This window comes from Microcaecilia unicolor, chromosome 5, assembly GCF_901765095.1.
Source record: "Microcaecilia unicolor chromosome 5, aMicUni1.1, whole genome shotgun sequence".
In the NCBI taxonomy this organism is placed as follows: domain Eukaryota; kingdom Metazoa; phylum Chordata; class Amphibia; order Gymnophiona; family Siphonopidae; genus Microcaecilia; species Microcaecilia unicolor.
Window position 1 is genome coordinate 39,198,123 of NC_044035.1, and position 14,989 is coordinate 39,213,111.

General features: G+C 47.6%; 2 protein-coding genes across 2 annotated transcripts; one reads left to right on the forward strand and one right to left on the reverse strand.

Moving 5' to 3' along the window:
* Positions 1 to 2,042: 2,042 nt before the first annotated feature.
* Positions 2,043 to 3,850, forward strand: LOC115471054 (putative nuclease HARBI1). The gene is made up of 3 exons (XM_030204722.1): positions 2,043 to 2,441; positions 2,817 to 3,168; positions 3,471 to 3,850. Exons 1-3 carry the CDS (start codon positions 2,043 to 2,045, stop codon positions 3,848 to 3,850), a joined length of 1,131 nt encoding a protein of 376 aa, XP_030060582.1.
* A 6,940-nt stretch (positions 3,851 to 10,790) lies between these two features.
* LOC115471055 (putative nuclease HARBI1) lies at positions 10,791 to 12,598 on the reverse strand. The gene is made up of 3 exons (XM_030204723.1): positions 12,200 to 12,598; positions 11,473 to 11,824; positions 10,791 to 11,170 (listed from the first exon to the last, which is right to left on the reverse strand). Exons 1-3 carry the CDS (start codon positions 12,596 to 12,598, stop codon positions 10,791 to 10,793), a joined length of 1,131 nt encoding a protein of 376 aa, XP_030060583.1.
* Positions 12,599 to 14,989: the final 2,391 nt, after the last annotated feature.

Below are 14,989 nucleotides of genomic sequence, written 5' to 3' on the forward strand. Positions count from 1 at the left end.
CAACTTTTCATAATAAATGAAAAGCGTCTTTTCCCCCGCGCAGGGAGAAGGAGGAATATCGGGCGGATGGACAAGGGCTGGGAGACTCTACAACGCCTGTTTAATAAGCGTTCCTCCTTTCCCAGATCTGTAAGTTGGCAGTATATAGGGCTCTACGCACAGTGTCGTACCAAGGGGGTGGGGGCGGTCATCCTATTCACAGAGGGTGTCCGTTCATGGGGGGCCGGGGGGGCACACCCTATGAACACCAGTCATTACATATAACAGATTTTTGCATGTGCATGAAAAAACAAAGGTGGTCCAGTTACTGACATCGACAGTGCATGCCTATTTCCAGTTTTTAATGTACATCTGCTTTCCCTTTTTTTGGGTTTACAGGTTGAGGAGCTAAAAAAACGTGCGCGGGCGTTGCGCAAGGACCACCCCGAATGGCTAAAGGAGGTGAAGGCAAACCTTGACAACAGCCCAGGTATTGGTTCATTTGACATGAGTCTGCCACATTACAGGTTTGATAGTGGCCTTGTGCTTTTATGTGATAGACAATGTTTGTCCGTGCAGAATTGTCATCTTCTGAGGACGAGGAGCAGGAGGAGGAGGAGGAGCAGGAGGAGGATGACGTCGTTGAAGGGTCCCTGGCTGCTGTCGCACCTCCCCGCCCTTCCGCTCCTACCCCTGGTCCCCACCTCCTGCCTTATGCCCGTTGCCGTCCCGGCCCCTCCTCAGGTCTCCAGCCCCCCCCCAAGAGATCCCGCCAGTCCATTGTCTTGCGCCTCCCTGCTCCCAGGTATGGCCCTTCCCACCTTTCCTCTCCTCCTCCCCGTCTACATTCCAGTCCCACCAGCCCTCCTGTTTCCCCCGCTTCCCCCCCTCCGCCGCATAGTCCCACCAGCCCCCCTGTTTCCCCCGCTTCCCCCCCTCCGCCGCATAGTCCCACCAGCCCCCCTGTTTCACCCGCTTCCCCCCCTCCGCCGCATAGTCCCACCAGCCCTCCTAGTACCTCCTTTCACGCTCCCCATCTGACCTCCCTCCCTCTTTCCCTAAGCCATGCCGTCCCATCCACCTCCGCAGAGGAAGTCACCCCTGTCCTTGAGATGTTCCAGATGGAGGAACAGGAGGGTGAGTTACCAAAGTCTGCGTCATGACTCATCTCTAGCCTCGTTATACTTGTTCATAATAATAATGTTGGCTATTATTGCATATCACTGTGTGTTTCTGTTTTACAGCAATTCGTGGTGATGTTTTCTGACAGTTCTTCCATTGTCTTTTGTAACAGGTGCCATTGTGGACCTCACAGGGGAGGACAACAGTGATGTCCCCTCACTACTGACCACCCCCCCACCACCCCAAACTATGAACCGCAGTGTCTCTCCCATGCCCCCTCCTCCCACTGAAACCCGTGGGACATGTACCTTCCCCACTCCCACCCGCGACCGAAGCACCTCCACCACTCTCCCCACTGTGCAAGATCGGGCCACATCTCCCCATATGCCTCTCCCCCTAATTAACCTTCCCCCAGATGAGCTCCAGGACATGGCCCAGACCCTGCGCATGGGAGGACAGGCACTGGCGGACCTTGCTGAAGTTATCCAGTACCTGTCCTCCAGCGTACAGCGCCCTTGAAAAAAAGTTGCCCCAAATAAATTTATTTTACAACTGTAAGTTGTCGCACATAAAAAAAAAAAAAGTTATGTTACAACTGTATAAAAGTTGAAAAAAAAAAAAAACAGTTATGTTACAACTTTATAAGTTGCACAGAAAAAAAAAAAACAAAAAAAAGAGTTATCTTACAACGTTATAAGTTGACCAGAAAAAAAAAAACAAAAAAAAAAGTTATATATATCTTTTTTCGGCTTTAGAAATAAATACTTTCAAAGCCTGCGGCCGTACACGAGCGACAATATGTTACGTTTATTTTATGCGCCACCATGGAGCACCGTCTGATTGGCTGCTCGTTTGGCGCTTAAATATGACGTACATTTTGCGCTCTATAGAGAAGCGTTCGTCCTCGTGTTTCCCCGGCTCGCGAATAGAAAAAAGAAGTCATGGATGGTGGGTTTTTCCTTGCACAGTTGGACTTTTTCCCTGCCATGGATTATGACCACATGCAGGAAGAGGAGGTAACAGAAACCATTGTACACCACCCTGTCCACGTTCGCCCACGCAGGCTCCCCCGCCCACGTGTGTTTCGTCAACGGCTGGTTCTGGAACACATGTCAGACAGAAAAATCGTGGATGACTACCGCTTGACCAGAACAGCTATACATCAACTGTACCATGAAATTAGAGATGATATTGACCCAACCACACATAGATCTCACGCAGTGCCTGGCCTTGCTAAGCTGCTTACTGTTCTGCAGTTCTTAGCCACAGGCACATTCCAGCATGTGTTAGGGGGTAACAGCGGCGTGGACCAGGCAACTGTTTCAAGACATCTTTCGCAGGTAATACTACGCTTTTTGCCCTGTCATCCAAGAGTTATTTTAAAAAGTAAAAACTTCAGATCCAGCATCACTGGTCTGTTTTTGATAGGGTTACCATACGGCTCCAGAAAGAGGACACATTGATCCACTGTGGGTTTTGCTTCCATTGAAAGCTATGGAAGTAAAACCCAGACTGGCGCAATCTGTTCTCCTTTTTCTGGAGCCATATGGTAACCCGTTTTTGAAGAGCGTGATCCAGTTCCCACTCCTGTTTTTTGCGGCGTGCATTTCGCTACACCCTATCCTCATCCCACCCCTCCTCCATCGTTGTGCGACCCTCCTTCTGCAATGTATAAAACATGGATAACCAATCCCAAAATTTGCACTGTGTTTCAGGTCCTGCACGCACTGAAAAAATGCGTTCGCCAGCACATAGCATTTCCCACAGGGGAAGAAGAACAGAGGAGGGTCAAGCAGGACTTCTACAAGATTGCGCGGTTACCCAATGTCCTAGGAGCTATAGACTGCACACATGTTGCCTTGACCCCGCCTGCGGATCGAGAACTGCAGTATCGAAACCGCAAGATGGGACACTCGCTGAATGTGCAAGTGGTTTGTGATGCTAACCTTAGGATCCGTGATGTTGTTACACGTTTTCCAGGGAGCTGCCATGACTCTTACATATTGTCTAACAGTGCACTGGGAAGGAAGTTTGCAGAGGGGCAGAATCAAAACGGATGGCTTCTTGGTGAGTTGCTTACATTTGCTTTACTGGTGTGGTTGATACTACAACATACTACTAATTAACAATGATGTATAGAACAACACACATGGAAATTCCTAACTGCCATTTCTTTATAGTGCCCTGGTGGCCTACTGACCACTTCCGTCTTCCTGGTGAAAGGCGGAAAAGGTCACTATACCAACGGGCTACTTATAGGTAAATGTGTGTTAGGTGGCTGTGACTTAGGACATGAAAAGTTCATTACGGATATTTTGCGACCCTTTAATATTATGTTCTCACACTTATGAACTGTTGTGTTCCTGCAGGGGATGCTGGATATGGGTCGAAAACATGGCTACTGACCCCGCTTGCAGTGCCCCGGTCTGATGCAGAGAAGCGTTACAACGAGGCACACATTGCAACAAGATGCACAATAGAGCGCACGTTTGGGGTATTGAAGAGCAGGTTTCGCTGCTTGCACATCTCTGGTGGCTCCCTGCAATACTCCCCTGAAAAGGTAGCTGACATAGTGCTTGTATGCTGCATGCTTCATAACATTGCACTGAAGCATCACCTTGACATCGACATTGTAGTCCCTCCAGAAGTGGACATTGCCTCCTCGGACAGAGGGACAGATGCAAGCAAGGGAAATGCTGTGCGCCGGAAGGTTATCCATGATTTCTTTTCTGAACCTCGCCATCCTTAGTAGCCTAGTACCACTTGTATGACCTGTCTGTCAGATTCCTGGTCAAGGAGGGATATAGGCAAGTCCCACATAGCGTGTGTGTGTCAGTTAAGAACTTACAGACCAAAATCCTATATCCCTTCTGGAATGGGGAACATGTCAGCACAGAACTTGCATATGAACGGTGTGTCATTAGCTGGTGTCAACAGATAATGCTATGGGGTTAACATTGCAGCAATACTATGATTAGCAAATCACTATTTGTCACAACCTACGTCCTCATATAAACTTATAAAACAACATCGAAACAGTTCAGAACAAATACTTTTATTAATTAAACAGGAGAAAAAAAAGGAAATGTTTGATAAAGCTGGAAAAGACAGCATAGCGAGATGTGTTTCTAGCTCCGTCGGACCATGTTCCGATGTTCCACAGCACCTTCAAAACAACCAAAAAAACAATTACAATTTGCATTTTACTGTTTTGGTTTGGGGGGTGATACCAAACAGTTTCAAAGTTTGAAATATACCTGTTAACAAACATTTCGGACAACCCTTTCACATGGCGACAAAACAACAGTGCACAAATGTCAATAAAAACTATCAATGCATTTCACAAAATATCCCCTGTTATGTAACCACAATTGGAAAACCTCTTTTCAGGCTCAAAAAAAAGGGCTTGCACTCCCCTCCCACAGCCCCACCGGTTTCAGTCAGCGGGTAACAAATGAAACTTACTATCCAATGACTGGCTGTTACAAAGCCGGGGTATGTGTGGGTATTCCGTTGTTCTGTCGTCATCGCCGTGTTCTGCTGCTCTGTTGCTGCAATGAAACAACATAACATTAAACTTCATATGTTGCAAACTGTGTACCAAGTTTACGTTTACAAAGGTTGGAGGCTAACGTGACAATTATAGAAAAATAAAGGCGAATAAATGATCAAACGAACTTTTTCTTTGTATGTGTCGCACCCATACTTACTATTGAGAAACAGGCTGCCACACAGGGTGCGCAGTGGAGGGTGTTAGGTTGTTCTGTGCTCCCGGCTGCGGGTTACAGCGATCGTGCCTGCAATTAGATGAAAAAGGAAGCAGGAAAATGTAAATAAGCCTGTCTAAAGTAAAGTACAGAGACAGATCGACGGGCCACTCAATCAACCGACATACTTACTCAGAAAGGGAGGCCCTTGCGACCACGTTTTGGCCTGCAGACCCTACACCTAGCCAAAAAAAAAAGGGCGTGTTACGGTATGCACAGTGTGCCAAACAGTAAAAACAAGGAATTAACAATTAAAAACATGTACAGAAAAGAAGAGGCCACAGACATTACCTATAGGAGGCTGAGAAAAAGAATAAACACGATGGCCGATGGGAGACAATGAAGGGAGCGTGGGAGGTACACCTGTCTCGAAGCCTGGGGAAAAAAAAAAATCAGGCTACAGTACATACATCTGGATCGTTTAACAAAGAACTGAGTACAGAACCAGTTATTAGAATACTATACTTACTTGCAACTGCACCGTTGGTCGTCCGATGCTGCAATGGACTCCAGGCTGTAAAATTTTTTTTTGAAAAGAACACACACATTAGACGAACTCTTTAGAACAGAGGGGATATATAATATGTGTTTGTGGATAAAGAAAATATACCATTTGCACTGCGATAACCCCAGCCGGAGTCATCGCGCAGTACAGCATGCTGCATCCCCCTGATCTCCTGTTGGAGATCCATAAACATCTGCCGTTGCTGCTGGGAATGCGCTCTGGTAAGATTGCACAGTTCGCGCAAAAGAGCGTTGTTCTGGTCCAATAAGGCGTTTGTTTTATCAGCTCGCGCATTGGCGTTGTCCTCCGCCTTGTCCTCCGCATTCTGCATTTGTGCACAAATGGCAGTTGTGGAATGACGGACACGTTCTGCCACATTTTCAAGCAGAACGTTTATACCCTCATTCCACTTGCCCTGCCTGTCCCACAACTTGCGTCGTGCCTGCCATTCGTCCGCCGGGGTCCGACAAGGAGGGCCCATGGGCGATTCAATAGAAGAGGATGGGGGGGTGTTTGGGACACCAACGAGGTCTAGTGTCACAGTTTCAGTTTCCCCCCCATCCTCTACTCCCACTGTAGGGGTCATCAACAGTACACCTAACAAATACAAAGGAAGAAACCATTACACGGAACATCGAAGACACACAGTCAACGGGAGGGAGGGAGGCTTGGTGCTGGGTGCTGCTGGGTGGGAGGGAGGCCTGGTGTTGGGTGTCGCTAGGTGGGAAAGAGGGAGGGGGGCCTAATGCTGGGTGGGTGGGTGTTTGGGAGGGAGGGCGGCCTGGTGCTGGGTGAGAGGGAGGGCAGGGGGGAGAGGAGGGTGGCTGTATTTTCAGACGTGTCGTCACCAGTGCATAGTCCAACCACCTGTTCACGACCAAGGGTGGCCAACACTGCCTCCTCCAGGGGAGTCATCTGCACGGCACATGGAGGGCCACCACCTGTCCCCTTTCCATGGTTCCACTTGTTCCGAGCCTTGACTTTCACCATACCCCTGAAGTCCTGCCAACGGTGCTTGCACTGCTCTAAAGTGCGTTGCCGCACACCAAGAGCATTCACCTCGTCCACAATCCTCCCCCATATCCTGTTCTTCTGTCCAAGCGTCAACCGGGACTTTTTAAACAGTTGTCCAAATTCGTCACATACACCGCGAATCAATACTTCAAGCTCTTCCTCCGCAAATTTTGTAGCACGCTTACGCTTGCCATTGACATTAGGGCCCTCAATTGTCTCCTCATCCTCCTCTCGCCACGACACATTTTCCTGCATTGCTTCATGAACAGAAAAAAATGTAGACATGAACACACAACTAGCAGAAAACTCTAATTAAACCACATTCATAGGCTGTTTGAAAGGCCATACCTACCTATGCACACTCTGTATATGAACGAATTAACGGTGGAACAACGCAGAACACACCTTGAAAAGAAAAAAATATTGACGTGAAACAACAAATATCAGCAAATATCAGCAAATCGCAATCAATGCATATCAGTAATTCATGTGTGCCTCTTACCTATAACGATTTTTGGGAAAACAAAAAGGATGAAACCACATGTGGCACACACCTTACAAAAGGGAAAAATATTTGATTAACGGCAAATGCTGTGAAATCACGGTTTACAACATCAGACGTCTTACCCACCTTTTTAAAAAAAAAATACAACGTTGCACAAAGGGAGGAGAAAAGCGCGAAACACGAAGAAAACCGAAGCAGGGCAGTCGCCTAAGCTGCAGCGACGTGATTCCTACACGCTGTGGATGCACGCTCTGGACGCATGTTAATGACGTCAAGATGGGTCGCATATTATCCACGTCGATACCGTGTGCTTTACGAATGTGCAACAGCGCATGCGTTTTCTGCTCCGCTACGAAACTCTTAGAGGCAGATGCAGCAACCAAACGTAAAAAAATCTAAATCGTTAAAGTACTTACCGATTTCAAAAATACGAAGAATGCACCAAGAAACCCCACCTGCAAACTCCGATTCGTAATTCAAAAGTCGGATGCATGACAGTTTCGTAGCGGAGCAGAAAACGCATGCGCTGTTGCACATTCGTAAAGCACACGGTATCGACGTGGATAATATGCGACCCATCTTGACGTCATTAACATGCGTCCAGAGCGTGCATCCACAGCGTGTAGGAATCACGTCGCTGCAGCTTAGGCGACTGCCCTGCTTCGGTTTTCTTCGTGTTTCGCGCTTTTCTCCTCCCTTTGTGCAACGTTGTATTTTTTTTTTAAAAAGGTGGGTAAGACGTCTGATGTTGTAAACCGTGATTTCACAGCATTTGCCGTTAATCAAATATTTTTCCCTTTTGTAAGGTGTGTGCCACATGTGGTTTCATCCTTTTTGTTTTCCCAAAAATCGTTATAGGTAAGAGGCACACATGAATTACTGATATGCATTGATTGCGATTTGCTGATATTTGCTGATATTTGTTGTTTCACGTCAATATTTTTTTCTTTTCAAGGTGTGTTCTGCGTTGTTCCACCGTTAATTCGTTCATATACAGAGTGTGCATAGGTAGGTATGGCCTTTCAAACAGCCTATGAATGTGGTTTAATTAGAGTTTTCTGCTAGTTGTGTGTTCATGTCTACATTTTTTTCTGTTCATGAAGCAATGCAGGAAAATGTGTCGTGGCGAGAGGAGGATGAGGAGACAATTGAGGGCCCTAATGTCAATGGCAAGCGTAAGCGTGCTACAAAATTTGCGGAGGAAGAGCTTGAAGTATTGATTCGCGGTGTATGTGACGAATTTGGACAACTGTTTAAAAAGTCCCGGTTGACGCTTGGACAGAAGAACAGGATATGGGGGAGGATTGTGGACGAGGTGAATGCTCTTGGTGTGCGGCAACGCACTTTAGAGCAGTGCAAGCACCGTTGGCAGGACTTCAGGGGTATGGTGAAAGTCAAGGCTCGGAACAAGTGGAACCATGGAAAGGGGACAGGTGGTGGCCCTCCATGTGCCGTGCAGATGACTCCCCTGGAGGAGGCAGTGTTGGCCACCCTTGGTCGTGAACAGGTGGTTGGACTATGCACTGGTGACGACACGTCTGAAAATACAGCCACCCTCCTCTCCCCCCTGCCCTCCCTCTCACCCAGCACCAGGCCGCCCTCCCTCCCAAACACCCACCCACCCAGCATTAGGCCCCCCTCCCTCTTTCCCACCTAGCGACACCCAACACCAGGCCTCCCTCCCACCCAGCAGCACCCAGCACCAAGCCTCCCTCCCTCCCGTTGACTGTGTGTCTTCGATGTTCCGTGTAATGGTTTCTTCCTTTGTATTTGTTAGGTGTACTGTTGATGACCCCTACAGTGGGAGTAGAGGATGGGGGGGAAACTGAAACTGTGACACTAGACCTCGTTGGTGTCCCAAACACCCCCCCATCCTCTTCTATTGAATCGCCCATGGGCCCTCCTTGTCGGACCCCGGCGGACGAATGGCAGGCACGACGCAAGTTGTGGGACAGGCAGGGCAAGTGGAATGAGGGTATAAACGTTCTGCTTGAAAATGTGGCAGAACGTGTCCGTCATTCCACAACTGCCATTTGTGCACAAATGCAGAATGCGGAGGACAAGGCGGAGGACAACGCCAATGCGCGAGCTGATAAAACAAACGCCTTATTGGACCAGAACAACGCTCTTTTGCGCGAACTGTGCAATCTTACCAGAGCGCATTCCCAGCAGCAACGGCAGATGTTTATGGATCTCCAACAGGAGATCAGGGGGATGCAGCATGCTGTACTGCGCGATGACTCCGGCTGGGGTTATCGCAGTGCAAATGGTATATTTTCTTTATCCACAAACACATATTATATATCCCCTCTGTTCTAAAGAGTTCGTCTAATGTGTGTGTTCTTTTCAAAAAAAAATTTTACAGCCTGGAGTCCATTGCAGCATCGGACGACCAACGGTGCAGTTGCAAGTAAGTATAGTATTCTAATAACTGGTTCTGTACTCAGTTCTTTGTTAAACGATCCAGATGTATGTACTGTAGCCTGATTTTTTTTTTTCCCCAGGCTTCGAGACAGGTGTACCTCCCACGCTCCCTTCATTGTCTCCCATCGGCCATCGTGTTTATTCTTTTTCTCAGCCTCCTATAGGTAATGTCTGTGGCCTCTTCTTTTCTGTACATGTTTTTAATTGTTAATTCCTTGTTTTTACTGTTTGGCACACTGTGCATACCGTAACACGCCCTTTTTTTTTTGGCTAGGTGTAGGGTCTGCAGGCCAAAACGTGGTCGCAAGGGCCTCCCTTTCTGAGTAAGTATGTCGGTTGATTGAGTGGCCCGTCGATCTGTCTCTGTACTTTACTTTAGACAGGCTTATTTACATTTTCCTGCTTCCTTTTTCATCTAATTGCAGGCACGATCGCTGTAACCCGCAGCCGGGAGCACAGAACAACCTAACACCCTCCACTGCGCACCCTGTGTGGCAGCCTGTTTCTCAATAGTAAGTATGGGTGCGACACATACAAAGAAAAAGTTCGTTTGATCATTTATTCGCCTTTATTTTTCTATAATTGTCACGTTAGCCTCCAACCTTTGTAAACGTAAACTTGGTACACAGTTTGCAACATATGAAGTTTAATGTTATGTTGTTTCATTGCAGCAACAGAGCAGCAGAACACGGCGATGACGACAGAACAACGGAATACCCACACATACCCCGGCTTTGTAACAGCCAGTCATTGGATAGTAAGTTTCATTTGTTACCCGCTGACTGAAACCGGTGGGGCTGTGGGAGGGGAGTGCAAGCCCTTTTTTTTGAGCCTGAAAAGAGGTTTTCCAATTGTGGTTACATAACAGGGGATATTTTTGTGAAATGCATTGATAGTTTTTATTGACATTTGTGCACTGTTGTTTTGTCGCCATGTGAAAGGGTTGTCCGAAATGTTTGTTAACAGGTATATTTCAAACTTTGAAACTGTTTGGTATCACCCCCCAAACCAAAACAGTAAAATGCAAATTGTAATTGTTTTTTTGGTTGTTTTGAAGGTGCTGTGGAACATCGGAACATGGTCCGACGGAGCTAGAAACACATCTCGCTATGCTGTCTTTTCCAGCTTTATCAAACATTTCCTTTTTTTTCTCCTGTTTAATTAATAAAAGTATTTGTTCTGAACTGTTTCGATGTTGTTTTATAAGTTTATATGAGGACGTAGGTTGTGACAAATAGTGATTTGCTAATCATAGTATTGCTGCAATGTTAACCCCATAGCATTATCTGTTGACACCAGCTAATGACACACCGTTCATATGCAAGTTCTGTGCTGACATGTTCCCCATTCCAGAAGGGATATAGGATTTTGGTCTGTAAGTTCTTAACTGACACACACACGCTATGTGGGACTTGCCTATATCCCTCCTTGACCAGGAATCTGACAGACAGGTCATACAAGTGGTACTAGGCTACTAAGGATGGCGAGGTTCAGAAAAGAAATCATGGATAACCTTCCGGCGCACAGCATTTCCCTTGCTTGCATCTGTCCCTCTGTCCGAGGAGGCAATGTCCACTTCTGGAGGGACTACAATGTCGATGTCAAGGTGATGCTTCAGTGCAATGTTATGAAGCATGCAGCATACAAGCACTATGTCAGCTACCTTTTCAGGGGAGTATTGCAGGGAGCCACCAGAGATGTGCAAGCAGCGAAACCTGCTCTTCAATACCCCAAACGTGCGCTCTATTGTGCATCTTGTTGCAATGTGTGCCTCGTTGTAACGCTTCTCTGCATCAGACCGGGGCACTGCAAGCGGGGTCAGTAGCCATGTTTTCGACCCATATCCAGCATCCCCTGCAGGAACACAACAGTTCATAAGTGTGAGAACATAATATTAAAGGGTCGCAAAATATCCGTAATGAACTTTTCATGTCCTAAGTCACAGCCACCTAACACACATTTACCTATAAGTAGCCCGTTGGTATAGTGACCTTTTCCGCCTTTCACCAGGAAGACGGAAGTGGTCAGTAGGCCACCAGGGCACTATAAAGAAATGGCAGTTAGGAATTTCCATGTGTGTTGTTCTATACATCATTGTTAATTAGTAGTATGTTGTAGTATCAACCACACCAGTAAAGCAAATGTAAGCAACTCACCAAGAAGCCATCCGTTTTGATTCTGCCCCTCTGCAAACTTCCTTCCCAGTGCACTGTTAGACAATATGTAAGAGTCATGGCAGCTCCCTGGAAAACGTGTAACAACATCACGGATCCTAAGGTTAGCATCACAAACCACTTGCACATTCAGCGAGTGTCCCATCTTGCGGTTTCGATACTGCAGTTCTCGATCCGCAGGCGGGGTCAAGGCAACATGTGTGCAGTCTATAGCTCCTAGGACATTGGGTAACCGCGCAATCTTGTAGAAGTCCTGCTTGACCCTCCTCTGTTCTTCTTCCCCTGTGGGAAATGCTATGTGCTGGCGAACGCATTTTTTCAGTGCGTGCAGGACCTGAAACACAGTGCAAATTTTGGGATTGGTTATCCATGTTTTATACATTGCAGAAGGAGGGTCGCACAACGATGGAGGAGGGGTGGGATGAGGATAGGGTGTAGCGAAATGCACGCCGCAAAAAACAGGAGTGGGAACTGGATCACGCTCTTCAAAAACGGGTTACCATATGGCTCCAGAAAAAGGAGAACAGATTGCGCCAGTCTGGGTTTTACTTCCATAGCTTTCAATGGAAGCAAAACCCACAGTGGATCAATGTGTCCTCTTTCTGGAGCCGTATGGTAACCCTATCAAAAACAGACCAGTGATGCTGGATCTGAAGTTTTTACTTTTTAAAATAACTCTTGGATGACAGGGCAAAAAGCGTAGTATTACCTGCGAAAGATGTCTTGAAACAGTTGCCTGGTCCACGCCGCTGTTACCCCCTAACACATGCTGGAATGTGCCTGTGGCTAAGAACTGCAGAACAGTAAGCAGCTTAGCAAGGCCAGGCACTGCGTGAGATCTATGTGTGGTTGGGTCAATATCATCTCTAATTTCATGGTACAGTTGATGTATAGCTGTTCTGGTCAAGCGGTAGTCATCCACGATTTTTCTGTCTGACATGTGTTCCAGAACCAGCCGTTGACGAAACACACGTGGGCGGGGGAGCCTGCGTGGGCGAACGTGGACAGGGTGGTGTACAATGGTTTCTGTTACCTCCTCTTCCTGCATGTGGTCATAATCCATGGCAGGGAAAAAGTCCAACTGTGCAAGGAAAAACCCACCATCCATGACTTCTTTTTTCTATTCGCGAGCCGGGGAAACACGAGGACGAACGCTTCTCTATAGAGCGCAAAATGTACGTCATATTTAAGCGCCAAACGAGCAGCCAATCAGACGGTGCTCCATGGTGGCGCATAAAATAAACGTAACATATTGTCGCTCGTGTACGGCCGCAGGCTTTGAAAGTATTTATTTCTAAAGCCGAAAAAAGATATATATAACTTTTTTTTTGGTTTTTTTTTTCTGGTCAACTTATAACGTTGTAAGATAACTCTTTTTTTTGTTTTTTTTTTTTCTGTGCAACTTATAAAGTTGTAACATAACTGTTTTTTTTTTTTTTTCAACTTTTATACAGTTGTAACATAACTTTTTTTTTTTTTATGTGCGACAACTTACAGTTGTAAAATAAATTTATTTGGGGCAACTTTTTTTCAAGGGCGCTGTACGCTGGAGGACAGGTACTGGATAACTTCAGCAAGGTCCGCCAGTGCCTGTCCTCCCATGCGCAGGGTCTGGGCCATGTCCTGGAGCTCATCTGGGGGAAGGTTAATTAGGGGGAGAGGCATATGGGGAGATGTGGCCCGATCTTGCACAGTGGGGAGAGTGGTGGAGGTGCTTCGGTCGCGGGTGGGAGTGGGGAAGGTACATGTCCCACGGGTTTCAGTGGGAGGAGGGGGCATGGGAGAGACACTGCGGTTCATAGTTTGGGGTGGTGGGGGGGTGGTCAGTAGTGAGGGGACATCACTGTTGTCCTCCCCTGTGAGGTCCACAATGGCACCTGTTACAAAAGACAATGGAAGAACTGTCAGAAAACATCACCACGAATTGCTGTAAAACAGAAACACACAGTGATATGCAATAATAGCCAACATTATTATTATGAACAAGTATAACGAGGCTAGAGATGAGTCATGACGCAGACTTTGGTAACTCACCCTCCTGTTCCTCCATCTGGAACATCTCAAGGACAGGGGTGACTTCCTCTGCGGAGGTGGATGGGACGGCATGGCTTAGGGAAAGAGGGAGGGAGGTCAGATGGGGAGCGTGAAAGGAGGTACTAGGAGGGCTGGTGGGACTATGCGGCGGAGGGGGGGAAGCGGGTGAAACAGGGGGGCTGGTGGGACTATGCGGCGGAGGGGGGGAAGCGGGGGAAACAGGGGGGCTGGTGGGACTATGCGGCGGAGGGGGGGAAGCGGGGGAAACAGGAGGGCTGGTGGGACTGGAATGTAGACGGGGAGGAGGAGAGGAAAGGTGGGAAGGGCCATACCTGGGAGCAGGGAGGCGCAAGACAATGGACTGGCGGGATCTCTTGGGGGGGGGCTGGAGACCTGAGGAGGGGCCGGGACGGCAACGGGCATAAGGCAGGAGGTGGGGACCAGGGGTAGGAGCGGAAGGGCGGGGAGGTGCGACAGCAGCCAGGGACCCTTCAACGACGTCATCCTCCTCCTGCTCCTCCTCCTCCTCCTGCTCCTCGTCCTCAGAAGATGACAATTCTGCACGGACAAACATTGTCTATCACATAAAAGCACAAGGCCACTATCAAACCTGTAATGTGGCAGACTCATGTCAAATGAACCAATACCTGGGCTGTTGTCAAGGTTTGCCTTCACCTCCTTTAGCCATTCGGGGTGGTCCTTGCGCAACGCCCGCGCACGTTTTTTTAGCTCCTCAACCTGTAAACCCAAAAAAAGGGAAAGCAGATGTACATTAAAAACTGGAAATAGGCATGCACTGTCGATGTCAGTAACTGGACCACCTTTGTTTTTTCATGCACATGCAAAAATCTGTTATATGTAATGACTGGTGTTCATAGGGTGTGCCCCCCCGGCCCCCCATGAACGGACACCCTCTGTGAATAGGATGACCGCCCCCACCCCCTTGGTACGACACTGTGCGTAGAGCCCTATATACTGCCAACTTACAGATCTGGGAAAGGAGGAACGCTTATTAAACAGGCGTTGTAGAGTCTCCCAGCCCTTGTCCATCCGCCCGATATTCCTCCTTCTCCCTGCGCGGGGGAAAAGACGCTTTTCATTTATTATGAAAAGTTGAGCGAGCCAGAGGACATCCATATCTGCAAAATTAGGCTTTCTTCCTCTGGCTGCCATAACTGCTGCACGTAAATTAACTGCGTATGTTATGCACGTGCTATATGAACGTGGTTATGACGTGGTTATGATGAGCGCCCTTGCCCCCTCCCGATCCTTTTTTTTAATTATTTTTTTATGTGTTTTCTGACATCCCTTGGACCAATCACAGCGCTTTTAGCTCTGCTAATGCGCTGGGATTGGCTCAAAGTTTGTTTATTTTTTCACTTAACACTTTTTCCTGGCACAGAGCTGTCCTAACGAGAGGTCCAGACCTCTCGTTAGTTTTCCTGCCCTTTTCCTGCGTAAAGGC

What these genes read in the sequence shown, in the direction of transcription:
- LOC115471054 (XM_030204722.1), top strand. Translation starts at nt 2,043, where the DNA reads ATGGATGGTGGGTTTTTCCTTGCACAGTTGGACTTTTTCCCTGCCATG. An exon ending in TTTCAAGACATCTTTCGCAG is followed by an intron (nt 2,442 to 2,816) that starts GTAATACTACGC and finishes ACTGTGTTTCAG; the next exon opens with GTCCTGCACGCACTGAAAAA. An exon ending in TCAAAACGGATGGCTTCTTG is followed by an intron (nt 3,169 to 3,470) that starts GTGAGTTGCTTA and finishes GTGTTCCTGCAG; the next exon opens with GGGATGCTGGATATGGGTCG.
- LOC115471055 (XM_030204723.1), bottom strand. Translation starts at nt 12,598, where the DNA reads ATGGATGGTGGGTTTTTCCTTGCACAGTTGGACTTTTTCCCTGCCATG. An exon ending in TTTCAAGACATCTTTCGCAG is followed by an intron (nt 11,825 to 12,199) that starts GTAATACTACGC and finishes ACTGTGTTTCAG; the next exon opens with GTCCTGCACGCACTGAAAAA. An exon ending in TCAAAACGGATGGCTTCTTG is followed by an intron (nt 11,171 to 11,472) that starts GTGAGTTGCTTA and finishes GTGTTCCTGCAG; the next exon opens with GGGATGCTGGATATGGGTCG.